General features: G+C 36.8%; 1 protein-coding gene across 1 annotated transcript in view; it reads left to right on the forward strand.

Annotated features, from left to right (window-relative positions):
- The window catches only part of SPINK5 (serine peptidase inhibitor Kazal type 5), an 82,507-nt gene extending 61,763 nt beyond the window's left edge, over window positions 1-20,744 (forward strand). The window contains exons 24-31 of the mRNA XM_060171440.1: window positions 1,104-1,231; window positions 2,367-2,433; window positions 3,204-3,293; window positions 3,403-3,530; window positions 14,159-14,237; window positions 14,769-14,899; window positions 16,134-16,224; window positions 20,452-20,744. Of these exons, the coding sequence (XP_060027423.1) occupies window positions 1,104-1,231; window positions 2,367-2,433; window positions 3,204-3,293; window positions 3,403-3,530; window positions 14,159-14,237; window positions 14,769-14,899; window positions 16,134-16,224; window positions 20,452-20,457 (720 nt within the window). The 3' untranslated portion in view covers window positions 20,458-20,744. The remainder of the gene's footprint in view (window positions 1-1,103; window positions 1,232-2,366; window positions 2,434-3,203; window positions 3,294-3,402; window positions 3,531-14,158; window positions 14,238-14,768; window positions 14,900-16,133; window positions 16,225-20,451) is intronic.
- Window positions 20,745-26,439: the final 5,695 nt, after the last annotated feature.

A 26,439-nucleotide genomic window follows, 5' to 3' on the forward strand; every position in this document is an offset into this window, starting at 1 on the left:
TTTTTTTAAGGTTCAAATTTTTCCATAAACAATAAAACATTATCTTCTTACAAGTTTGTTATCTTCTTATTTTCTTCCAGGTGATAGCAAAGAAAATGTTGACTTGGTTGTTAACAGGATTCTAAATATAAACTCAATAGTGATTTTAATTACTTCATTTCCTCTGGATCTTTTTTTTTCTCATCAGTAAACAGTTTTTATCTAATAGACATTTTTTTTCTTTTTCCAGAACACTACTCAGCTCTGACTTATAGTGATGCTGGGGGTTAAACCTGGGACTTTGGTACCACCTCAGACTGGAAAGTCTTTTTTGCATAACCACTATGCTGTTACCCTAGCTCTACTAGAATTTTTAAAACAACTAAATAAAATTTATTGGGGTATACCAAAAATCATTCACATAATACAGACAATAAAAAATGTTTAGGAAATGTTTTTATGATGGAATAAAGCTAAAATTTTACAGGCTTGTATCTGGCCAAAAGAGAATCTTAAGTTCATTCCTGAGCTTTTTATGTGTAGAGGAAGTTGAAGTCCAGGGAGACAAGTTCAATGTTATATTAATTGCATGAATGTAATAATATAAGGGCTGTTTTCATGGTAGTAAAAATCTGGTGGGACTGGTCAGTTAGAAAGGGAAACAATGGGGGATTGACGGGCTGTAGTGCAGTGGGTTAAGCGCACATGGCATAAAGCACAAGGACTAGCTGGAGGATCCTGATTAGAGCCCCGGGCTCCCCACCTACAGGAGGATCACTTCACAAGCAGTGAAGCAGGTCTGCAAGTTCTCTCCCACTCTTTGTCTTCCCCTCCTCTCTCCATTTCTCTCTGTCTTATCCAACAACGATGAACAGGGGCAACAAAAGGGAAAAAAATAGCTCCAGGAGCAGTGGATTTGAAGTGCAGGCACCAAGCCCCAGTGATAACCATGGAGGAAAAAAAAAAAAAGAAAAAAGAAAGGGAAACAATGGAGAGAAATCTAATCTTCACAACAGAGATTCAACTAAGATGCATTACATTTCTAGAATTTTATTTTTCTCATCTTAAATTTTAGGAGTTTATAGCTTAAGAACCAAATAACTTGTTATTGTTTCTCATGGCAGGATCAATGTCATGAATTTCGGAGCCAGGTGAGAGACGGGAAGCTTATCTGCACCCGAGAAAATAACCCTGTTCGAGGCCCAGATGGCAAGACTCACGTGAACAAATGTGCCATGTGTCAAAGCATCTTGTACGTGAATAGATTTACTAGTCAGTTTGCTATATTGTACTTGTCTGGCATAAATTGTTTCCTCTTAATTTGAAACCTAAGACACATGACTTCACATATTTAACAGTGTTTCTCCTTCTCTTTGTTTCTCTCTTTGAAAAATAGTTGTTCCAAAGTGGGTGAAGTCCCTACAAAGACAAAAGTGTGTGTGTGTGTGTGTGTGTGTGTGTGTGTGTGTGTGTGTGAGAGAGAGAGAGAGAGAGAGAAAGACATATATACGAATGCAACCTATAATAGCTCTACACTTTTGGACAATACGTTTCCAAAGCAAATCACAACAAAATCTTGTTTTTATTATTATATTCATAATAATAATATAGACCATATGCCGTAGGAAGATAATTATCTTATAAGAACAAAATCACTGACTTTCAGAGAGAAAATATAATCAATCAGTAGTCTGGGAAAGCCCCTTGACATTGTGAATTCCTAGTTCCTCTTATATACTGTGTAAAGGGAATGATTGTCAAACAATATAGTTTCTGTAAGGTTTTAAGGTAGTATTTTTTTTAAAAGAAAAGCCGCTTTATGTAAAAAGATATCAATACAGGAGACAATAGTTGTAATTTAATAAAAAATGTAAATAGGTGAAATGAAACTGTCCTATATGAGTGTCACAGATAATGTCCTATTAAGGAAGAAAGTAATGCCCATTTAGGATAGTATCACTTTGAATGACGTTATTTGATTTTAATTTATGGAAGTTGATAGCACTCTGAAAAATATGAAGTCCTTGGTCCCCACCTGAGGGGGGATTTTCATGAGTAGTGGAATTGTGCTGCAGGTATCTTCCCTCTCTGCCTCTCACCCTCATCTCTCTCTGTCTCTCAACTTCTATCAAAATATAAAGTGGGCCAGGAGGTGACACAGTAGATAAAATGTTGGACCTTCAATCATGAGGTTCTGAGTTTGATCCCTGGCAGCTCATGTGCCAGAATGATGCTCTGATTCTCTCTCCTGCTCATGCTACCCCCCCCCACTTCTCTTTCTCGTTAATACATAGATATGAGAAAATATTAGATTTGCTGATCTTTAGAACAGGATGGGTATTTAGTTTAAAAACTCAGTAATAACCCTATCCTTTCTTATTTTGCAGTGAGCGAGAAGCCAATGAAAGAAAAAAGGATGACCTAGAAAAATCAAGTTCCACATCAGCAAATGATGTAAAGTCTCTCTCTTAATACAAGATAACTATTCTACTTTTAATCCTCAAAATCATATATCCTTCTCCAGATTTTGGGCAGTAATTATGCTAACTGTTGCTGCAAAGAAAATTGATTTTGACATACCACTGTGTCTTAATATTTTGATTATGGTTTCTTTCTGGTTTTGATGCTTAAGTTTGTAATAATTTCTGTAGATAATTTTTCTACAATATGTATCAATTATTTCATTAGTTTCTCTCTTTGGGAAAAATATGGGTTGAGTGCACATGTTACAGTGCATAAGGACCCACTTTCGAGCCTCCCATCTCCATCTGATGGGGATGAAATAGAGGGTAAAATTCTTTACCACGTCAAACATATGCTTATTTCTTATACTATAAATATGTAATGAGATGTCAGATAGATTGTTGGCATGATTTTAATAAGGCAATATAAATCAGTCTCAAGCTCTCCCTTCTAACTTCTCTCTTTAATGTCTTGTTTTTTTTTTCTGTTTTCTCCAGATGATTTTCTCAGCATCTACAAATCAGTAGGGTGCATGCATGATGCTTTTTCTGCTTGCTTTTCAAGACTACAAGGAAGATATCTTCAGTCGTTTAATGTGATAATATTATTTGTAGACTTAGGGTCCTGTGAGGCTATCCTTTAGTTGACAGCATACCTCCTGTAAAAACTGGAGATGTAGGCCTGGGGGAAGAAGATGGAAAGAAAGGGTGAGAGTAACCAGAAGGTCTCTTATGTATTTTTTTGTTTCCTTACATTTCCAGGACCAGTGCAGGGAGGCTTCAAATCAGGCGGAGAGTGGGAAGTTTAGACAGCCTGGGCGTTCCTTGGCCTCTGTTGCCAGCATCAGTCCAGTGAGTCCGAGCCCACTAGTCAAGAGGAGACATCCTTAAATCTAGATTGGGAAGACTACCAAGCCAAGAAGGGAAATATCACACTGACATTCCCTTTCTCCTTTCCTAGGACGAGTGCAGTAACTTCCAGGCTTATAGGAAGAATGAGGAACTCCTGTGTACCCGAGAGAATGACCCCGTCCGCGGCACTGATGGGAAGTTGTACAAGAACAAGTGCTACATGTGCAGATCTATCTTGTGAGTTAAGAGGGTCTGATTTTGTGTATAAGTGAGCCTTATACCACACTAAATATGGCTTATATTTGGAAAGTTCTCTTGAAGAAATATTTTGCATTGAATTACCATTGCTTATGCAGGTCTGCATCATTATAAACCAGTTCTCTGTATGTACTGCATTCTCTACTAATGGTTTACTTGTATCTTCCCCATGTAATGGATTTCTTGTATCTGATTTTAAGGTAATAATAATTACCAGTACTGTGTAAATTTTGATAACTGCTGTGGCAAAAATAAAGCATGATTTCCAACAAAGGATATTGCTGGAAAAATGATTAAATTTTAATAATGTCAATTGCTTAATAATACTCTAACAATATTAATTTTTGTGCTAATGAACATTTTCTTAGGCCTATGAAAGATGTTGAACTTTAGGGGAAGTGAGGTAATGGATAAAGGGAAAACTTGTGCACTTTTTGTGAAATTTTATAAAGACAAAGATCTTGCCCCCCTTTCAATTAGAGAAGGAACTGCATTTTAGAATTTCCTGATTAAACTGCATGAATCCACAAGGTTTTTGAATTAAATATTAAGAAGGAAACACCTGTTACAGGATAAAGAATACTTAGAGTTGGGGGTCAGCTGGTGACTCATCTAGTAAAGCACACACTTTGACATATACAAGGACCTGGTTTTGAGCTTTCAGCCACCACATCTAAGTACCTTCAGGGGGACAAGTTTCTCTAGTGCTTCAGTAGTGTTGCAGTGTCTTTCCTTGCCTTCTCTCTTTGCACTACCAATCCATTGCTCTTGGAGGCCATTTTCCTTTTTTTCTTTCAATTTTATTGGATAAGACAGAGAGAAATTGAGAAGGTTGGGGAAGATAGGGAGAGAGAAAGACACCTATAGACCTGCTTCACCGGTCATGAATCTTCCCTCTTGTGGGTGGGGAGTGGGGGCTCAAACTTGAGTCCTTGTTCATGGTAATATGTGCACATAACCAAGTGCAGCACTACCCAGTCCCCTCCTCTCTCTTAGCTATCATCCTCTGTCTAAAAGAAGAAAAATAATGGCTTCCAAGAGCAGTGGAATCATGCAGGCAATGCGCTCTCTGGTGGTAAAAGAAAGGGAGAAAGAGAGGGGTGAAGGAAGAAAAGAAAGAAGGGGAAAGAAGAAAGGAAGGGAGGGAGGGAGAGAGGGAAGAAGGAAGGAAGGAAGGAAGCAAGCAAGGAAGGAAGGGAAGAAAGGGGGAAGGAAGGGAGGGAGGGAGGAGAGGAGGAAGGGAAGGAAGGAGGGATGGAAGAAACCTATTTGATAACAAGAAATCCAGATGTACTTCATGTACATCATGTTAAGGGGGGCTGGGAGGTAGCACACCCGGTGAGTGCATATGTTACACTGTGCAATGACCTCAGTTCAAACCCCCAGTCCCCACCTAAAGGCCCCCACCTTTTCAAGTGTTAAAGCAAAGATGCAGGTGTCTCTCTGTCTCTCTCACTCTCTATGTCCCTTTCCTCTTAATTTCTGGCAGTCTCTATCCAATAAATAAACAAAGATAATAAAAATACTTTAAAGATATCATGTCAAGTTATATAAGCCCAAATGAAGAGAGCTACCAAAAGATCTCACTTATAAGCAGGACTTAAGCAGGGAAAGGGAGGGAGAACACAAATGGAAATATGGGCTGAGCACGGTATTTTTTTTTAAGAAAAGATAAATTAACAAAACAATAGGGTAAGAGGGGTACAACTCCACACAATTCCCACCACCCAATCTCCATATCCCACCCCCTCCCCTGATAGCTTTCCCATTCTCTATCCCTCTGGGAGCATGGACCCAGGGTCATTGTGGGTTGCAGAAGGTGGAAGGTCTGGCTTCTGTAATTGCTTCCCGCTGAACATGGGCGTTGACTGGTCGGTCCATACTCCCAGTCTGCCTCTCTCTTTCCCTAGTAGGATGGGTCTCTGGGGAAGCGGAGCTCCAGACACATTGGTGGGGTCATCAGTCCAGGGAAGCCTGGCCAGCATCCTGATGACATCTGGAACCTGGTGACTGAAAAGAGAGTTAACATACGTGGCCAAACAAATTGTCGAGCAATCATGGACCCAAAGCTTGGAATAGTGGAGAGGAAGTGTTAGGGACTGCAAACTCTAGTGTACTTCTGCTTTCAGGTATATATTTTGCAGTAGTTTATGGATACGTGTGAACATACGCTCTCTTTCACAGAAACTGGTGTATATCTAGGTTTTGGGACTTTGTTAGAAAGTGAACCACCTGAGATGGAATTGGAGTATACTATGAAAGGAAAGGTCTCACCCTAATGAAGCTGAAGGGTTATAATTCCACACATGAAGTCTCTGGACACAGTCTGAAGTGAAGCATGTTGAGGTGGCAATCATTGTGTTGATTAGGTTGCGATCGGCAGATGCAATATTATTTGATATGGATTGGGAGAGGCATACGGGAAAGTGGGCCCTATCCAAGGGTTCCAGGACTGGCGGAAGTAGAGGCTCTATAGTGGAGATGTGAGGTTCCTGCTGTCTTAGGGTTCCAAAAGACAATCGATAGTTAATGTTATCATCACATTATTTGGTAATTGGGTTAACTTTGAAAAGTACTTTTGTTAGGGTTTGCTGTATAGTACCCAGTATCTTGTATATAGCTGTGTGATTGCTTCTGATCTACTTGGTCTAGGCTTTTGAGAGAGTCCGCATATCAAATACACAGCCTATATATTAAAAAGACTCAGTCTGTGTTTTAAAAAACTTTGAGACATACAATTAATTTTCCCCCCTCATATTAATTATCTAGTGATTTATATGACTACATTTTACTAGGAGTGTACATAAACACCATTCCCACCACCAAAAGACGGTGACCCATCCCTCCCACCCACTCCCACCCCCCACTGGCCCAGGAAGCTGCATGTCTACCCCTCACCACAGGGTTTTTAATTTGGTGCCTTACTTACAATTTGGACAGGTCCTGCTTTTAGTTTCCCTTTCAGATCTTCTTAGTTAACTTCTGTTGATGAGTGGGATCATCCCATACTCATCTTTATCTTTCTGACTTAGCTCACTTAACATAAATCCTTCTAGCTCTGTCCAAGACGGGTCAGAGAAGGTGGGATCATTGTTCTTAACGACTGCATAGTACTCCATTGTGTATATATACCACAACTTTCTCAGCCACTCATCTGTTGTTGGGCACCTGGGTTGCTTCCAGGTTTTAGCTATTAAAATTTTGCTGCTATGAACATAGAAGTACACACCTCTTTTTGGTTGGGTGTTATGGAGTCCTTGGGGTATAATCCCAGGAGAGGAATTACTGGATCATATGGAAGGTCCATGTCTAGCCTTGTGAGAGTTTTCCAGACTCCTCTCCACAGAGGCTGGACCAATTTACATTCCCACCAGCAATGCAAAAGGGTTCCTCTGTCCCCACAGCCTCTCCAGCATTTGTTGCTGCTGTCCTTTTTGATGTATGCCATTCTTACAGGAGTGAGATGGTATCTTAGTGTTGTCTTAATTTGCATTTCTCTGACAATCAGTGACCTAGAGCAGTTTTTCATATGTTTGTTAGCCTTTTGGATCTCCTCTGAGGTGAATATTTTGTTCATATCCTCTGCCCATATTTGGATGGGGTCATTTGCTTTTTTGGTGCTAAGTTTGCTGAGCTCTTTATATATTTTGGTGATTAGTTTCTTGTCTGATGTATGGCATGTGAAGATCTTCTCCCATTCTGTGAGGGGTCTCTTTGTTTGTTTAATAGTTTCTTTGGATATGCAGAAGCTTTTCAATTTGATGTAGTCCCATTGGTTTGTTTCTGCTTTAGTCTTCTTGCAATTGGGTTTGATTCATCAAAGATGTCTTTGAGGTGTATGTGGGAAAGTGTTTTACCAATGTTTTCCTCTAAGTATTTGATTGTTTCTGATCTGACATCTAGGTCTTTGATCCATTTGGAGTTGTTTTTGTTTCTGGTGAGATAAAGTGGTTCAATTTCATTCTTCTGCATGTTACAACCCAGTTTCCCAGCACCATTTATTGAAGAGAGCCTCCTTCTTCCATTTAATCCTTTCTGCCCCCTTATCAAAGATTAGATGTCCATAGGTGTGGGGATTTATTTCTGGGCTTTCAATTCTGTCCCACTGGTCTGTGTGCCTATTTGTGTTCCAGTACCATGCTGTTTTGATGATGATGGCTTTATAATATTGTTTAAGTTCTGGGCGTATGATGCCTCCATTCCTGTTTCTTTTCCTCAAGATGGTTTTGGCAATTCTAGGTGTTTTCAAGTTCCAGATAAATGATTGTAGTGTTTGTTCTATTCTCTTAAAGAAGCTTGGTGGAACTTTGATGGGTATTGCATTAAATTTGTATATGGCTCTGGGGAGAATATTCATTTTGAGCATATTTATTCTTCCAATCCATGAGCATGGGATATCTTTCCATTTCTTGGTATCAGTTTCTATTTCCTTGAGTAGCGACTCATAGTTTTCAGCATACAAGTCTTTCACTTCTTTGGTCAACTTTATTCCTAGGTATTTGATTGATTTAGCTGAAACAGTAAATGGGAGTGATTTCTGGATGTCTTCTTCTTCAGATTTAGTGTTTGCATAAAGAAATGCCACTGATTTTTGTACATTGATTTTGTACCCTGATACCTTGCTATATTGCCTAATAACTTCCAGTAATTTTCTACTGGATTCTTTAGGTCTTTCTATGTATACTATCATATCATCTGCAAATAGTGAGAGTTTGACTTCTTCCCTTCCAATCTGTATTCCTTTGATTTCTTTCTCTTGCCTGATTGCTATGGCAAGAACTTCCAATACTATGTTGAAGAGTAATGGTGACAGTGGACATCCCTGTCTAGTCCCTGATCTGAGGGCGAATGTTTCAGCTTCTGTCCATTGAGTATGATGTTGGCTGGAGGTTTGCTATCTATAGACTCCACTATCTTGAGGAATTTCCCATCTATTCCCATTTTTTGTAGAGTTTTGAGCATGAATGGGTGTTGGATTCTGTCAAAGGCTTTCTCTGCATCTATTGAGATAATCATGTGGTTTCTGTCTTTGCTTTTATTGATGTGGTGAATGACATTGATTGACTTACGGATGTTGAACCAACCTTGCATTCCTGGGATGAATCCCACTTGGTCATGATGAACAATCTTTTTGATATGTAGCTGTATCCGGTTGGCCAAGATCTTGTTTAATATTTTGGCATCTATGTTCATCAGAGATATTGATTTGTAGTTTTCCTTTTTTGTTCTGTCCCTATCAGCTTTTGGTATCAGGGTGATGTTGGCTTCATAGAAGGTAGAAGGGAGTATTCTGTTTTGTCAATCTTATGGAAAAGCTTAAGAAGTATGGGTACTCAACAAGGGCAACAAAAGGGAATAAATAAAATAAAATAAGATAAAATAAAGAAGTATGGGTACTAAATGTTTCCTGAAAGTTTTGTAGAATTCGTTTGTGAAGCTATCTGGTACAGGACTTTTGTTGTTGGGGAGATTCTTAATAACGGTTTCAATTTCTTTGTCTGTGATTGGTGCATTTAGATTTTGTAGTTCTTCTTGTGTCAGTTTTGGAAGGGCATATGTTTCTAGGAATTGTTCCATTTCTTCCAGATTCTCTAGCTTGGTGGCGTATAGTTCTTCATAGAAGTTTCTCAGGATTCTCTGGATTTCTGTGGTGTCAGTTGTGATATCTCCTCCATCGTTTACAATTGTATTAATTTGAGTCTTCTCTCTTTTTTTTTGGTGAGTCTGGCTAGGGGTTTTTCAATTTTGTTTAATCTTTCAAAGAACCAACATTTGGTTTCATTGATCTTTTGTATGGTTCTTTTATTTTTGATGTTGTTTATTTATGCTCTAATTTTAGTGATTTCTGTCCTCCTGGTTGCTTTAGGGTTCCTTTGTTCCTCTTCCTCTAAGTCCTTGAGGTGTTCAGTAAGGTCGTTCATTTGAGCTTCTTCTTGGTGTTTAATATGTGATTGTACGGCTATATGTTTCCCTCTCAGTACTGCTTTAGCTGTGTCCCAAATATTTTGATAGGTTGTGTCTTCATTTTCATTTGTTTCCAGGAACATTTGAATTTCCTGCTTGATCCAGTCGTTCTTAAGGAATATGTTGTTTAGTTTCCAAATTCTGTGACTTTTAATAATTTTCTGTTTGTTGTTAAATGTCAGTTTTACACCACTGTGGTCTGAGAAGATACTTGGGATGATTTCGATGCTTTTGAATTTATTGATGCTGTCTTTGTGGCCTAACATGTAGTCTATCCTTGAGTATGTGTTATGTGGATTTGAAAAGAAGGTGTATTCCAGTTTTGGGGGGATGAAGGACTTTGAAAATGTCCAAGAGGTCTAGTCTGTCAGTCTCTTCATTCAATTCTCTTGTATCTTTGTTGGTTCTCTGCTTTGTTGATCTGTCTAAGTGTGAGAGTGGGGTATTGAAGTCTCCCACTATTATTGTATTACTATTGATGTATTTTTGAAATTCTTTCAGTAAGTGCTTGACTATTTAGATGGTCCCTCATTGGGTGCATAGATGTTAATAATTGTTAAGTCTTCTTGGCTGATTGATCCTCTAATCATTATGTAATGTCCTTGCCTATCTTTTATTACTTTATTTAATTTAAAATCTGTTGTGTCTGAGATGAGAATGGCTGTTCCTGTCCTTTTTTGTGGTCTGTTAGCCTGTATGATAGTTTTCCATCTTTTCACTTTAAGTCTGTGCTTACCTTGTTGTGACAGATGGGATTCTTGCAAGCAGCATATGGTTGGGTTATGTTTTCTGATCCATCCCCCCACTCTGTGCCTTTTGATGGGTGAGTTTAAGACATTGATATTTATTGATATTATGGATTTAATGTATTGTAGTGCCATTGTTCAAAAAAAATATTGTTTGCTCTGATGTATTGCTAGTATTATAGTGATGTTCTTGTTTATAAGAGGTTTTTTAGAACCTCTTTCAGGGCCGGTTTGGTGATGGTTGCCTCCTTTAACTGTTGTTTGTATAAGAAGGTTTTGATCCCTCCATCTAGTTTGAATGAAAGTCTAGCAGGATATATTATCCTTGGTTGAAACCCTTTTTCATTCAGGGCTCGATAGATCTTGCCATTCTCTTCTGGCTTTTAGAGTTTGAGTGGAGAAGTCTGCAGATAATCTTATGGGTTTTCCCTTGTATGTGACTTTTTGTTCCTCTCTTGCAGCCTTTAGGATCCTTTCTTTATCCTTACTTCTTCTCATTGTGACTATGATGTGTCTTGGTGTCTTCAGGTCTGGGTTGATTCTGTTTGGTACTCTCTGGGCCTCTTGAATCTTGATGTCCTTTCTGTTATTCAGGTCTGGGAGGTTTTCTTCTATTATTTCCTCTAGAATGTTTGCTTCCCCTTCCTCTCTTTCTTCCTCTAGCAGGCCAATTATACGAATGTTGCTTCTTTTGAGATCATCCTATATGTCTCTGTTGTTGTTTTCAGTGTCTCTCAATCTCTTTTTGAGCTCTTTCACCTCTTTCTTAGTTTTCTCTAACTCATCCTCTGTCTGACTAAATCTGTTTTCTGCTTTTGTTAGTCTGATTTCCCTTTCCTCAGCTTCTTTCTTCATCACAGCTATTTCAGTTTTCAGTTCTCTAATTGCCTCAAGATTATCAGTATTATCCTTGGGGGTCTCAACCGTTGTTTACCTAATACTGCCATTCCTTTCCTCCAATGTTGTTTTCATTTCTGTGATTAATAAGTTTATTATTGCTTGCATACTTTTCTTATCTATGGTTACTTCTGGCTGATTTGTAGTTTCTTCTGGGCTCTTGTCTTCATTCATTGGAGTAGCAGTTTTATTTGTTTTTGATCTACCCATTTTTTTGACTTATGTGTTTCTTATTTTTATGCTCTGTTGTTCCTCAGTTGTTGTGTCTTGAGTACAAGCAACACTGTACTAAATACCTTTATGACAATTGCACTCACCAACCTCAGGAATTACAATAGCAACTGAAGCAAGTATTGAAGCAGTTTAATCACTACCACTTAGCCAAACAATGTCTCCAGTCCGTGAAAAAATAGCAACCAAGTCCAAGTGAAGAAGAAAGAGAAAAGAAAGAAGGGATAGCAAGAATAGACAATTATGCAAATCTACTATCCATTGTATATTCTAGGGGTAACAAGAGGAGAAAGGGAAGTAGAGCAGAGATACACACATAGAGAGTCCACTCTGAGTCAGATTTCTTCCCCAAAATAATTCACAAATTCAGAAAGGCAAAGAAGAAGGAAGAAGTGTATGACAAGATAAAAAAAAAAGAGAAACGAGAGAGGAAAGAGAAAAGATAAGAAAAAGAGCTGTAATTAAAGTGCAGAGAAAGGAAAGTTTTTTTAATTTATTACTTTATTATTTATTTATTATTTATTTATTTATTTATTTTAGTTAGCTAGGAGGAGGAAGAAGGGGAGAGTCTGTAGAGGAGGTAGGAGTAAGGAGACAAGTTCCTCTCACAATAGATACGATGCCCACTACCCTAGCAATGAAAGATACCCTAAGAGTTAATTCTGATCAACCTAAGGGTGAGGGGAGATATATGCCTTTATGTAATATTAATAATAAAGTAGAGCAGGGTAAAAACCTGTCCCAGATTGCCTCAAGCCTCCTGAGCAGAGGCAGCTGATTGTTAAGAGAGAAAAAAAAAAAAGAAAAAAAAAACCTCACGACTAGACAAGGATACAGGAATAGACAGTTATGCAAATCTACTATCCACTGTATATTCTAGGGGTAGCTAAAGGAGGAAGGGAAGTTGAGCAGAGATACTTGCAGAGAGAGTCCACTCTGAGTCAGATTTCTTCCCCAAAATAATTCCCAAATGTGTATCAATGAATTCAGAAAGCTGTAGGATTAAGGAAGAAAGGATGACAAGAATGAGAAAAATACAAAAAAGAGAGAGAAAATATAAGAAAAAGAATAGTTAAAAGAGCGGTGAAAGGAAAGAGTTATTTATTTATTTATTTTTTATTATTTAATTAGCTATGCAGGGTGGGGAAGTAGGGAGGGGAGCTGCCTGAGCAGAGGCAGCTGGTTGGCTACTTAGAAAGAAAAAAGGCCAGAGGTTTCAGAAGGGAATAGACTTAGAATGAATGATACTCCCTGGTGGGACAGGAATCTTGGTAAAGAAAGAAGCTCAGCAGGGGAGCCTGCTAGGAGCTGGTCCCCAGGAACTGGTTATGGGAGAGGGAAGGGGGAGGAGGTGTGCTTTGGGAATAATAATTTAAAAGAAAATTTTTTTTTCCCATTTCTTTCTACTCTATTTTTTAACCCAAATTAAGTTATAGTCACCTCCTTGGTGTCACTGCTATTACCCCTTATTGACTGGCCTACTAAAGGCAGAAAATCCTACCGTTTCCAGTCGATGTGGTCAGAGCTCAAGCCACTAGCAGCTTCTCAGTCCGCCATCTTCCGGAAACTCCCCCTGAGCACGGTATTTTGCATTAAAGCCAAGGATTCTGGAGGAGGGAGAGAGATAGAGGAGGAAGATAACTTTGGGTTCCTGATGCATAGTGAAACTGTGCCCATGTGTTAATGACTACACTGTCTATCTACCCCCACACACACACAGACAGTTAAAATGGGGGAAAAAAAGAAATCTAGATGTGAGTTCTTTTTTTTTTTTTTTTTTTTTTTTTTTAGATGTGAGTTCTAACCACAATATTTAACTACTGTGTCATTTAAAAATTTGTTTTTAACTCTTGGGATCATCATTACAAGAAATTGTTCCAGATCTTTGTTTTACAATAGATCAGACTCAACAAAGAAGTCTTTTCTAAAATACTGAATTGTATGCTTCAAGGAATATTCAATCAAAATCTCCATCAGAGAGAAATTTATGTTTTTAGATGTCCTAGAGTTCTGATTCCCCAGAAGCCCCCCCCCCCCCCCCACACACACACTAGGGAAAAAGAGGCGCAAGCTGGGAGTATGGATCAACCTGACAATGCCCATGTTCAGCAGGGAAGCAGTTACAGAAGCCATACTTTCCACCTTCTGCATCCCACAATGACCTTGTGTCCATACTTCTAGAGGGTTAAAGAATAGGATAGCTGTCAGGGAAGGGGATGGGATATGGAATTCTTGTGGTGAGAATTGTGTGGCGTTGTACCCCTCTTATCCTATGGTTTTGTCAGTGTTTCCTTTTTATAAAGAAAAGAAAAAAAGGAAAGAAAAAAGGAAAGAAAAGGGAAGAAAAGAAGAAAGGATTTGAAGTTTATTTTGCAGGACAACCATATTTAGGGACTAATGAAAATCGCAGGTGGTGATAATGACAACTGAAAAACACTATGAACACAATAACAAAAATGATTATAATAAAAATGATTCTTTAGATCTTCTGTCCTATAGTCTTTGTAGAAAGAATTTTATCAGTGGTCCCCTCCTTCTATATTTTAGGAAATATAATTTCAAGGTATTTAGGGAATTTGTTCAAGCTGCCACATCTGTTAAACCATAGGAACCCTAAACTAGGTTCCCATGTGTTTCTTAAGATGTCATCATGGTCACTTTCCTATTGAATGTTCTTTCTTTCCATCACATTTTACTGGAATTGTTCATCTACCTATTGGGAGTTATTTCTAAATACAACTTTAAATTACTTTTTGTCTTTCTCTCCAGTCAAAAAGCTAAAGAAAAGTCATCCTACAGTAGATCTTCTGAAGAGGAATACAGCTCAAATTCTCCTGTGTCTTCCCTGGTAAGAACTACTATTTCTGGATGAAAAAAAAAATGAAAGAAACTAATTACTAATTGAGTTTATAGTTGGGTCCCTGTCAGTCATTATTTATAAGTCTCAATTACAAAGGGCTGGAAAGATTGGTTCAACTCCTTTAAGGATTAAATGTAGATTATGTGTAAAATTCTGGAATGACTATTATTATTTTTGTTGTTGTTATATTATTTTAAGCTATGAGCTCTGCTCCAAGCCAATTTAATATGTTTTCACATTTTTTTGAAAGTGAGTGTGTAATGAATATGATTTATCTCACTTGGAATCATATCAGTATTAAGGAGCCTCAACTTTATAATTCAATGTCATATGTAGTTTTCTCCCTCTCTCTTCCTCTCTCTCTCTCTCTCTTTCTCAAACTATACCTGTGAGTTTTTGTGACCAATACTAACTTATTTTATCAATTTATTTAAATATGATTGTGAAAATAAAAGGATTTCTTTTAAACTTATTCTTGAATCCCACTAAACAAATCTGATTTATATTCTGCTTGTTCAGGATTCGGATATGTGCAAACAATATCGAATAATGCCCAAGATGGGTTACCTTTGCCCAAAGAATTTACATCCTGTATGTGGTGACGACGGCCAGACGTACAACAATCCCTGCATGCTCTGTCATGAAAACCTGTAAGTATACAAATCACACTATCATATATCCCAGTGAAGAGATACTCAATTGCAATGTTGATCCACATATAGTAGGCTGAATTATGTGGCAAACTAATTTACTAGTCACAGCAGTTAAAATTTCTAATTTTGTGGGTAGTCTTGATCCCATGATAAGAAAAAGACTACTTAAGATTATTCATTTAGTAAAATAACACATGTGCTTTACTGGTGAAAGAAAGGAAATAGTGGTAGAGTCACATCAATTAGGGAACCTCTACATGAGCCTATGCACAGTCAAGGGAGTGTGCACATCATCATCCTAATAAGTAACAGAAAAAAAGGTTCAGTATTATTTCTCTTCAGAATCAACTCACCTGTAATCTATAACGGGATTTGTGAATACTGGAGAGTCACAGATTTGCCATGCACTCTAAGCTTTCTTCTTATAGCCAAATATACAAAAGAAAACTTGGCATCTGTTTTCAGAGTTGTTTTGTCTGCATTCATGTGCATATAATCTTTTCATTCTGAGATTCATTTTCTCCATTGGAGAAATGGAGTCAGTTTTCCTGAGACAACTGCTTTCACAGGGCTGTTGAAAGAATTGCTGCTTTTTAAGTTAAATACATGGACTTTATTATAGTACTCTAATTATTTGTTATAGCTCTGTTGTTCTGACATTTTGTTGTTGTTGTTCTGATATTGTCTAATCTTTGTCTCCATATACATTCTTCACCTTTTCTCAACTACCATTTGATCAGCATTAATTGAGAGCTAGGGCAAACCTTAACTTTGTCACCTGCTCCACCTAGGCCCCTGGATGACTGCGTATTGTTTCATGTTGCAAGATATAATATCTACTCTATACACTTTCTATATACATCATACATATATCATTGCTTATGTTTACACTAAAGTTCCCTAGACACATAATAAGTACACAACTCACTCTGGGATTTTCCTGTCTACAAGGCAATGATCTTTATATAAAATGGTATCCACATTTTTATTTCCAGAATTCAACAATCCTCTGCATAGATGAATGGATAAAATGTGACAATAAATCCAGGACAAATAAATGAAACAGTAGAATGTAGATCCCAGACACTATCCCTAAAAAATTCAGTTCTGATTTGATGTCCACATGTCATAATGGGTTTTTTCCTTTTTTCTTTCTTTCTTTTTTTTTTTTTTTTGTATTATGACAGTGAGTTTTTCCCATCTGTTTAAAATTCCATCTGTTCTGTTTCAGGATACACCAGACTAATACACACATACGCAGCGAAGGGCGGTGTGAGGACAGTAACATTCGCAAGACAGCACCTCTTAGTGTGTCAGCATCTGTAAGTACACTGGAGTTCACAATAAAAGTGTTAGTGCCCCTGGGCTCTGCTTCTGTTTCCTTGTACAGGGTGATGGGCTTTATGCTGTTCAGAGAAGTGATGCTAAGTCAGATAACCCCAGAATTGCTCACATCTTCATATGTAGCTCAGTGGTGGAACAAATACCTCACTAGGGTGAGGTCCTAGATTTGCTCCTGCCCAACTACACATACACATATAAAATTAAGTAAATACTGAAATATGTAGAAATAACAGCACGGTAGTTATCATTTAAATGTCTGTTCTTTTTAAGGGGATCATTAATTGACAGTTTATAATTAGTGTCCCTAATGTAAGTTTTATGTTCTAAGATCTACATACAAAAAGATGAGGCAGAGACCAAGTGAAGTCAATTGCTGACAGACCTGGAAAACAATCATTTCTGTGTAATTTTCATATCCTTGTTCTATACAATGCCTTAAACTATCTCCCCAAAATAGAAATTTGACCTTTGTTATTAAATCCCTACCAGGAAAATTTGACACCCATTGTTGACTCTTGCATTCTCTGTAGTGATTGTATTTAAGGAATATTTTCCTCAAGCAAGAAAATTTCAAAGTAGAGAAAAATATTTTTGTAACCACTAAATATGAACTCATATTCCAAAAACTGGAACTACATAAATATCTAAACCAAAGTTCTTACCAGTGTATTGAAAGTACACACACTTGTGTGTGTGTGTGTTACTTATTAGGTAGAGATCGAGAAATTGAGAAGAAAGGGGGGATAGTGTAAAGACACCTTAGCTCTGCTTCACCACTTGTGAAGGCTCACCACCTGCAGTAAAGTTTCACTTCCTGCAGGTGGTGACCTGTACTTGACCCTGAGTCATTGTGCATTGTAACAGGTGTGCTCAACTGGGCATGCCACGACCAAACCCCAAAATAATAAGTTTTAACCATTTAACACACTACATCCAAATTAATAGCCTTGATTACTATGATTGATATTACTATCATTCTTTTTTTAATAATATTTATTTTATTTATTTATTCCCTTTTGTTGCCCTTGTTTTTTTTTATTGTTATAGTTATTATTGTTGTTGTCATTGTTGGATAGGACAGAGAGAAATGGAGAGAGGAGGGGAAGACAGAGAGGAGGAGAGAAAGATAGACACCTGCAGACCTGCTTCACCACCTGTGAAGCGACTCAACTGCAGGTGGGGAGCCGGGGTTCGAACCGGGATCCTTATGCCCGTCCTTGTGCTTTGCGCCACCTGAGCTTAACCCGCTGCGCTACAGCCCGACTCCCGATATTACTATCATTCTTGAGACCAGAGTATAAACCTAGATGAAGAGACATTGGAATGGTGTTTATTAATTTTAATAAATTAGCCAAAATATCTTAGTATGTATAAATTTGTGCAACTGGGCATGCCACAACCAAGCCCCAAAATAATAACTTTTAACCATTTAACATACTGCATCCAAATGAATAGCCTTGGTTACTATGATTGATATTACTATCATTCTTGAGATAGTTTATACCAAAGTATAAACTTAGATGAAGAGACATTGGAATGGTGCTTATTAGTTTTAATAAATTATCCAAAAATATCTTAGTAAGTATAAATTTGATATTCATCAAGCATATTTAATAAAATTCAATTTTTCATAACATACTTAATAAAGATTTATTATTATTAGCATTTGTTTTAACTGTTTCATTGATGCCAAAAGCTTTGGCAATGATGGAATTGGAGGGCTAAGGTGACTCCGATGTATAGTGTATGCCTTACATGCTTGGGGTCCTTCCTAGGTTTTATCTCTGGCACTGCAAAAAGGTGGGGTGGTACTTCAGTCTCCATTTTTCTCAGTTAAGAATATGGAAGCTCAGATTTGGGGCTATTAAACAACACTGAGACTGCATTCAAAAGAACTGTGCTGTGATTCTTAATACAGGGAATGGAAAACCAAGGGCTAAATGTTAAGTGTTACTGGTATCAAACTAACTGCTGGGATGCTTAATACTGAAAGCAGAGTAATGAGATGAAATCCAGAGTCCTTAGGTTTCTTCTTTTGTGGACTTTGCCAAGTTATCTTTCTGCTCTGAGTTTTTATGCATTCATTAGATTACATAAAATTTAAACATTTTGCTCTGATCTCCATATTATGTTTGCTGTAATTACTGTATGTAAACTCGCTTTTTAATTTATAAAATGGAAGTATTGACAAGACCATACGATAAGAGGGCTATAATTTCATACAATTCCCAACCCCAGAATTCCATATCTAATCCCCTTCCTTGAAAACTTTTCTATTCTATAACCCTCTGGAAGTATGGACCCAGGATCATTATGGGGTACAGAAGATGGGAGGTCTGGCTTCTGGAATTGCTTCACCGCTTGCTCATTGTGTCATTGATAGAATATACTGCCCACACATCTCAAAAACACACCTTGTTCCATGTATCTCAGAACAGGGGGGTAAAAATAATCTTTTACAAGTTCTATAGGCTGTGTCTTGACCCACCTTGCTCTGACTTTATGTAGACAAATTGGAAAAATTGCCATGGGATTATACTGATTACAGGTATTTTTCAAATAATTAAAGGATCTTGCCAGAGATGGATGGACACAAGATATTTGTATAGCATTTCTTTGCTTTCATTTTGAGTGCTTTCTCTCTACTAGTGTTATGCAACAGGTATAATTGGAAAGAGGAATTAGATTAGTTGATGGGAGAAAATCATTAGAAACAAAAGTGTTTGGGGCCTGGATTTTTTTCCCTTGCATGATTCAATGATATGACAGTAGACACACTGAGGTGACACAGATAAGTCCTAGTCTGTTGTTCTGAAGACTATTATGGATACAAATGATGGAGGCAGGAACTTGTAACCTGAATGTTGTTCTTAAATTCTCAGAAAGAATTTTTTAATTCCAAGAATGGAATAAAAATGCTGGTAAAGTCACTAACTTCAAAATATAGGTTAAAGGTACTGGGATCTATACTCATCTTTATTTTCTAAGAGGTACTTTCTATTATACAACAAAAATATGCAATGATGATTGAGATTTATATAACTCTTTATAGAGTTTTATGCGTGTCTCTTTTTGTATTATTTATTTTATTTTTTTGTACATAAACACCATTCCTACCACCAAAAGACTGTCCCATCCCAACCACCCACCCCCGCCTTCCCAACCCCCAGCCGAGCCAGGAAGCCCAATGGCCACCCTCCCCTTCACCACAGGGTTTTTACTTTGGTGCCCTGCTCTAGATTTAATCAGATCCTCCTTTTAGTTTTTAGCTTTTTAGTTTTTAGTTTTCAGTTCTTGTATTCTTACAGTAATCTGTGATTAGAGTGTCCTCATACAGAGAATCAGCCTGGGGGAAATCCAGTGATTCAACAGTGGTTCAGAATATTTTGAGTCCACTGTAGATCTTCTCACTTTATTTCTTTTACTCCACTCCCACCCCTCAGATTTCTGGGAATTCTGCAAATCTGAGTTTCTAGAAAGGGATTATCTCAATAATAAGAATTAGCTACTGCTTTGGAAGGGAATTTATACCTTAAGGAAGATATCAATAGAATTTTTGTGAGGTTATGACTATTCTCAACTCCATGGCAAAAATGATCAAGATTCACAATATCCCAATTTGTTATTTTCAAACCAAGGGAAATCCTAAACATGAGAAATGAAATGGAGGTCTACATTTGGAGTAATAGTGTTGATCAGTTACATGAAAGAAAACTTTCTGAAGTTTTTACTCTTTTAGAGATTTACTAAAATTTTCACTTATTATTTTAAATGTTGATTTCAAGAGTATATGAATACATGGAGAAGTCAGACAATGACTAATTGTATTCTTCAGGTTTGAATACAGTATAACTATATAGTATTAATGTTAGTGGAATTGGTTTTAAGTCCTGGGTGTCTTTAATGTCTTTGGCATGCCACTAAACTTATCTGAGTGTAATTTCCTCTTCTGTTAAGTGATGTGGATGAAAACACTACTTATACCACAAAAGTCACATGTAGTCAAGAGCAGAGTCCCATTTTTGTATTCATTTTAACATACACTAGGTATTCAAATATTGTGCATCAAAGTTGAAAGTGATTATAAGCTGACAAAAATGTTGAAGTCTGTGGATTTCTTTGAGTATGGTATAACTATTTATGTATAGGTTGTATTCCTATATCTTTGAGTTACTAGCACCTAATCTACCTCTCTTGTCTTCTAGGACTAATGATGCAAGAATTGGTGAAATCCATCAAGGAAAATGTATGCCTAGCCTCACCATATGACTATAGAATTCTTCAGAACCCACCTTATTTACTATAGAAAATAATAACAGTGCTGTCGGGGGAATGGACTTACTGACTTTTGGTCTTTTCCATCTCTTTTCCATCTAGAATCTGTGATCTGAAGCTCAGAGATACACATCTAAACCCGATCTATGCTCTGGAAATCTCCTAGTTACAATGTTTTTTGCTCAACTGCTTGTTCAATAAAAGTAAACCCAGCAGAACACCATTTCTGCGATTTATTTGTCACTGTCTGAATACTTTTTTTTTTAACAGAAGCTGAATAAACTCTAACTTTTTGTCTAGCTAAGTCCCTTGGTGGACAATTACTGCTCGTTTTTTTCTGGCTTGAATTGCTATCATAATTAAGATGTGATATCCAAAAGAAAGGTAGTAAGATATATATTCCCAGTTACCACCAGTTCACTGTATAAAATTAAAACAGCTTGGGAGTAGGTGGTGTCGTACCAGGCTGAACATACACATTACCATGCTCAAGGGCCCTTGTTCAAGCCCCCCAGTCCCCACCTGCAGAGGGTAAACTTCATGAGTGGTAAAGCAGGTCTGCAGGTTTTTCTTTCTCTCTTTCCTTCTATTTCGTCTTCTCTTTCAATGTCTCTCTATCCTATCAAATTGAAAACAAGAAATAAACATTAACAAAAATCAAAACAACTATATGTCAGCCTTACCTTTACTAATTGTCACCTCACTGAATCCCCTATCTACTGATTGTCCTTCCATGATTAATATAACTATCTCTCAGTTACATAGACTCTACTAAATAACAAAAACCAGTAAATTGTCATATTTAATTACACTATCTTAATAATTTCCTATTCCAATGTATTGGATCCATCATCTGGGGGAGATTCAGGAAATATGATTTAACCAATGTGGGAAAATCTGTAGAACACTGTCCAATAGAAGTATAATAGTATACTGTAATACATGTCATATATATAATATATTTCAAAATTTCTTAGAGCTACAAAATAAATAGGTAGAATCAGTTTAGTTATTTAATTTACCCTAAGATATCACAAGCACTCATTTAAAAATATAACCTCATAAAATTTTTAAATCAAGTCTTTGATTTTAGTGTGGATTTTATAATGTCAACATATCTTAGTTTGGACCAGATATATTTCAAGTGGTTAATAGCTGCAAGCAAATAGAGTCACTAAAAGAGACCGGAAAATAGTGGGCATGGGAAATCTACAAAGAGGTGTATACATTAGGTATGTGGTGGAACAACTTATAAGTTCCTGCTTTGATGCTGAAACTCTGCCCTCAGATTTTTGCTGTAGAGTCCTAGTTATGCTTTCCACTTGCATATAGTAGCCTCATGCTAATATTCCAGAGGGAGAAAAAATATTGAGAACTCATGGTAGTTTTTATGTTGTTGTTGTTCTCAATAACAGAAGAAATGTTTATGGATTGGCAGGTCTCATTGGGTTTGGGAAGTTAGTATTACATTATTTCCTTTTACATAAACTGCCCATAGGGGAGTTTTAGTAGAATTATTTAATTTTTGTGCATTATAGCTATGTAAAATTAAATCAATCACTATGCTGTTTCCCCTGTGTTATGATAAAAGAAAGAAGGCTTGTAAATTATTTTCCAAGTATGAAAACGTAAAGTCATTTCAGGGAAAAAAAAGAAAACAATGGTGCTATTCTAGTTAGCAATTCTGGCACATACAGGATCTGGATTTCAATCTTTGTGTCCTTCTTGATTCTTAGAGCAAAGCCTCCTTTTACATATTACAGATTAGATGATAAATAGAATAAATGCATCCTCAAATTAAACTCCCAAGACCTTTGCCAATGGTGAGTTGTCTTTATTTCCTTCATTGAGGTAACCTCACAGGACATTTTGTCCTTTCCTTGACACTGTACTGGCATACAAATCCCGTTTTCTTTCCAGTAGTCAAGCTGAAGTTCTAAGTTATATGTACTATTCAAGCATAAGGAAAGAACAAAGAGAAAAATTGTCAATTGAAGGTCAGTTCCAGGAAATCAAATAAAATATTTTTCATCCATGACATAGTTGTTATTTGTTCATCTTGCTTCTCTGGATTATTTCTGAGGTCGTTCTATGCACTATATTCTAATCTGCCAACAAATTTCAACCCTGTAGATATCCTGTAGATATATGTAGATAGATATTGAATTTTACCCTTTGTGGTGATTTTATGTGTTTTAGACTATCTTACAAATGTCTTCTGTAGTCATTTTCAATGGACTCTGAACACATAGCTTGTCTCAATTCTTTATAGTACTTAAAAAAAATTCTCCAGGGGGCTGAGGGCTGGTGTGCTTGTTTAAGTGCACATAGTACTATGCTCAAGTATATGCATAATAGTGTTTTGGGAAAATTGGGTTGAAATGTGCAGAAGAATAAAACTGAACCACTACATTTCACCATAAATAAAAGTAAATTCCAAATAAATAAAAAACATGGATGTAAGATCAGAAACTATCAAATGCTTAGAGGAAAATATTGACAGAGCCTATTTCAATCTAAATTTTATAGACATCTTCAATGATTCAAATCCAATTTCAAGGAAGGCAAAAACTAAAGTATACCAGTGCTATTTTTGGTATATTACAAAGATTGTACATCATTACCAGGTGGGATTTAATCCAGGGGTGCAAGGTTGGCTCAATATATGTAAATCACCCCTTAAACCCAAGTTCTTTCATTCCTCCCCTTCCTTTCTTCTATTAGATTCCTAAAAGTTTCGTTCTAGTAATTTATAGCTATCAACTTTTGATCTTTCTTCCATCTTCTCCTTCATCTTATAAAGTTCAATCTTACTTCTTTAAAGATGTAGTATTTTTCCTAAAAACTATCTCTAACATCTTTCCCTTTAGAATTTGAGTTATATTTTGTTGCTTTCCTAAATCACCTTGTACTTACATCTATATTAACAGCTGTCATTATTTGGTAGCTATTTACTTACTACTCCCTCTCTCTTTCTATATTGAGTCTTCTAAACAGTTGAAGTCATTGTTATCTATTTACAACCTCCAATGTCTACTACAATATTTGGCATGAAGCTCATTAAATGATATTGATTGAGCCTAGTCCTCAAGTAGGGGTGTTAAAAGGGGATTCAGAAGATACTCTCAGTTCAGTTCTGGTCAATAACATAAATCCTAGAGAGGATAGAGGAAAGCCATTATATTTCGAATATGTAGAGGATATTATGCCATCAGTGTTGGAGAGATATCTCACCAGGTAGGACGCATGTCTTGCTATGCAGATAGCACAGGTCTGAACCCCACATCACATGAAAAAAAACATGGCACCTGGGGAAGATCCAGTGCTATGGTTGGTCAGTCTATCATTCTGTCTGTCTGTCTGTCTATCTATCTATCTATCTATCTATCTATCTATCTATCTATCTATCTATCATCTATCTCTATCAATCTATCCATATCTATCTATCTATCTATGATCTATCTAAATGAAAAAGTTATCTCAGAGTAGTTAAATCACAAATGCATAAATCTTCAGCTCAGAAAAAAAGATCTTACATTTCCTTCATTATTTAAATTAAAAAAAATGCTGACATGATGTTTGGGAATAACTTAGTTACATGTAAATATGAACTAACAAAATATCTCCCATAACATTCATAACATTTCAAAAGCTGTAGTCAAAGAGGGAAGCAAAAAGGCATTATAGGGCATACCTGGTTAAGTGCGTGCACAAGGACCTGGGTTCAAGCCCCTGCTCCCCACCTGCAGGCGGGGGAAGCATAATGAATGGTGAATCAGGTGTCTCTCTGTCTTTCTCTCCCTTCCCTTTCGTCTCTCAATTTTTCTGTTACAACAGATTAAATAACTAAATACAGTTTTTTTTTAAAAAAAAACACATCATGAACCCAGTGAAATAGCCTGTTCTATGTAATGTTGCAATTAGCAGTGAACAACTTTTCACTAATTGTTTTTTGTCAGTCACATATATAATATATAGTGGCGAGAAAGGCCTCATTCAGGGAAAATTTATTTATTTATTTTTTAATTTCTTTATTGGAAGATTAATGGTTTACAGTTGACAGTAAAATATAATAGTCTGTACATGCATAACATTTCCACATAGCAATACAACCCCCACTAGGTCCTACTCTGCCATCATATTCCCACCCCTACCCCAGAGTATTTTACTTTGGTGCAATACACCAACTCCAGACCAAGTTATGCTTAGTATTTTCCCTTTTGATCTTGTTTTTCAGCTTCTGCCTATGAGTGAGATCATCTCAGGGAAAATGAATTTTATTTAATGTTGAATTAGAGATGATTCACCCATATGATCACCTATATTAAGTATATGAGAATGCTGGTTCCATGAAAGGAGAAGTATTTTCTGAGCTTATTTAAATGGAAGTACACAAAAACACGTATTCAAGTAAGTGGTTTTATGCTAATGCCTCAGACCTCCTAAGGTCATCCTCATGTGAATAATATCTTCCTGAATTCCTTTTTTTTTTTTTTTGAACAAAGATGACATTTTACACCTAGAATCCTAGAAAAATTCTCACTGTCTGGAAAAAAATTATGTTTTTTTACTTGTGAAATACTTCAATTCTAAATCTAAATAACAGGTGTCAGGAGAAAGGATACTTAAGAGTCTATAATTTATGGTAGTAAGCAGTGACTTCCACTGATTTGACTTACATAAAAGAAATCGTGGGTCAGACATAAAATGAAAACTTATCACTGTTTTATTCATATTTCTGGGTCCACTTGTATCCAAGAAATTGACCTTGAGGAAGTTGCCAGCACTACAATTGCCATGCCTCTTAAAAGTCAGCTATTGACATGTCATGTCCACAAAGGATATTTGCTTAGGACTAGGGATCTGGTCCCAGGACAGATATTGATGAATAAAGCAGGAAATATCATGTTCTTCTCTACCTAGAGGGTGTTCCTCTGTACTCAGAAGCTGTACAAACCGTTGGGTAAGTTCCAGTTATAAGTGAGCACAGAAAAAGTGCTTTGGTCTGCACTCCGAGACCTCCCACCTCTCATCCCTGACCTGATTAGCACTTCTGGAAGCACAAGCGAAAAATCCTAAAAGAATGAAACTGGTACTGTCCTTCTGGTTTCAATGTGACAAATAAAAATGTTAACTCAGAATAAACAATGAAAACAGTAGTGAAAGCAACTAACTAGCTTTGCTGATCCTTTTTCCTCACCCTGACGCAAAGCCAGCAGGAAAAAAAGGTATACACTTTTTACTTTAGAGAAGGTTAGAAGTAAACTGGACAAAATTATAAACAAAAGAAAAAATTAATCTTAGTGCCTTGAGTATTTTGGAAAGAAAAAATAGAATGAATGACAGTTTGAAGAGAAATAAAGGGGCCGAAGTTTGTTGTTTGTTTTTCTTTCTTTTGTCTTCAAGAGCAAAGCTCAGCTCTGGTTTATGGTAGTGGTGGTGATGGTGGTGTATGACTTAATACTTGGAGTCTCAGGTATGAAAAAGTTTTTCTACAGCCATTATGCTATCAACCTTCCCCCACCGATTCAAGGGGCAGACTTAAGACTAACCATGACTTTCACTAGGTAGAATTATAGAATAAAAGAATGATGACTGCATGACTATAAAAAAGTATTAAATCTTAGAAACATGGATACTCAATCTCAGTTAAAAATTGAAATGTAAGCCAAAACATCAGTGAAATATCACCTCGCAGGTCTGAGTATGACTGTTATTAAGTTACTACTTAAAGATGTCAATAGAATACAACTGCAAGTAAACCAGTAGAAATGAAATTTGTTAAGGCTTGAAGGTAGTTCACCCAGTAGATCATGTATGCATGAAGATTAGACCTGAGCTGAAACCCTGGATGGAATAGTGTTGTAGTGTTTCACCACTCCTCTCTGTCTGCTTCTCTTTCTTGCTCTTAAAAAAAA

This window comes from Erinaceus europaeus, chromosome 2, assembly GCF_950295315.1.
Source record: "Erinaceus europaeus chromosome 2, mEriEur2.1, whole genome shotgun sequence".
Taxonomy (NCBI): domain Eukaryota; kingdom Metazoa; phylum Chordata; class Mammalia; order Eulipotyphla; family Erinaceidae; genus Erinaceus; species Erinaceus europaeus.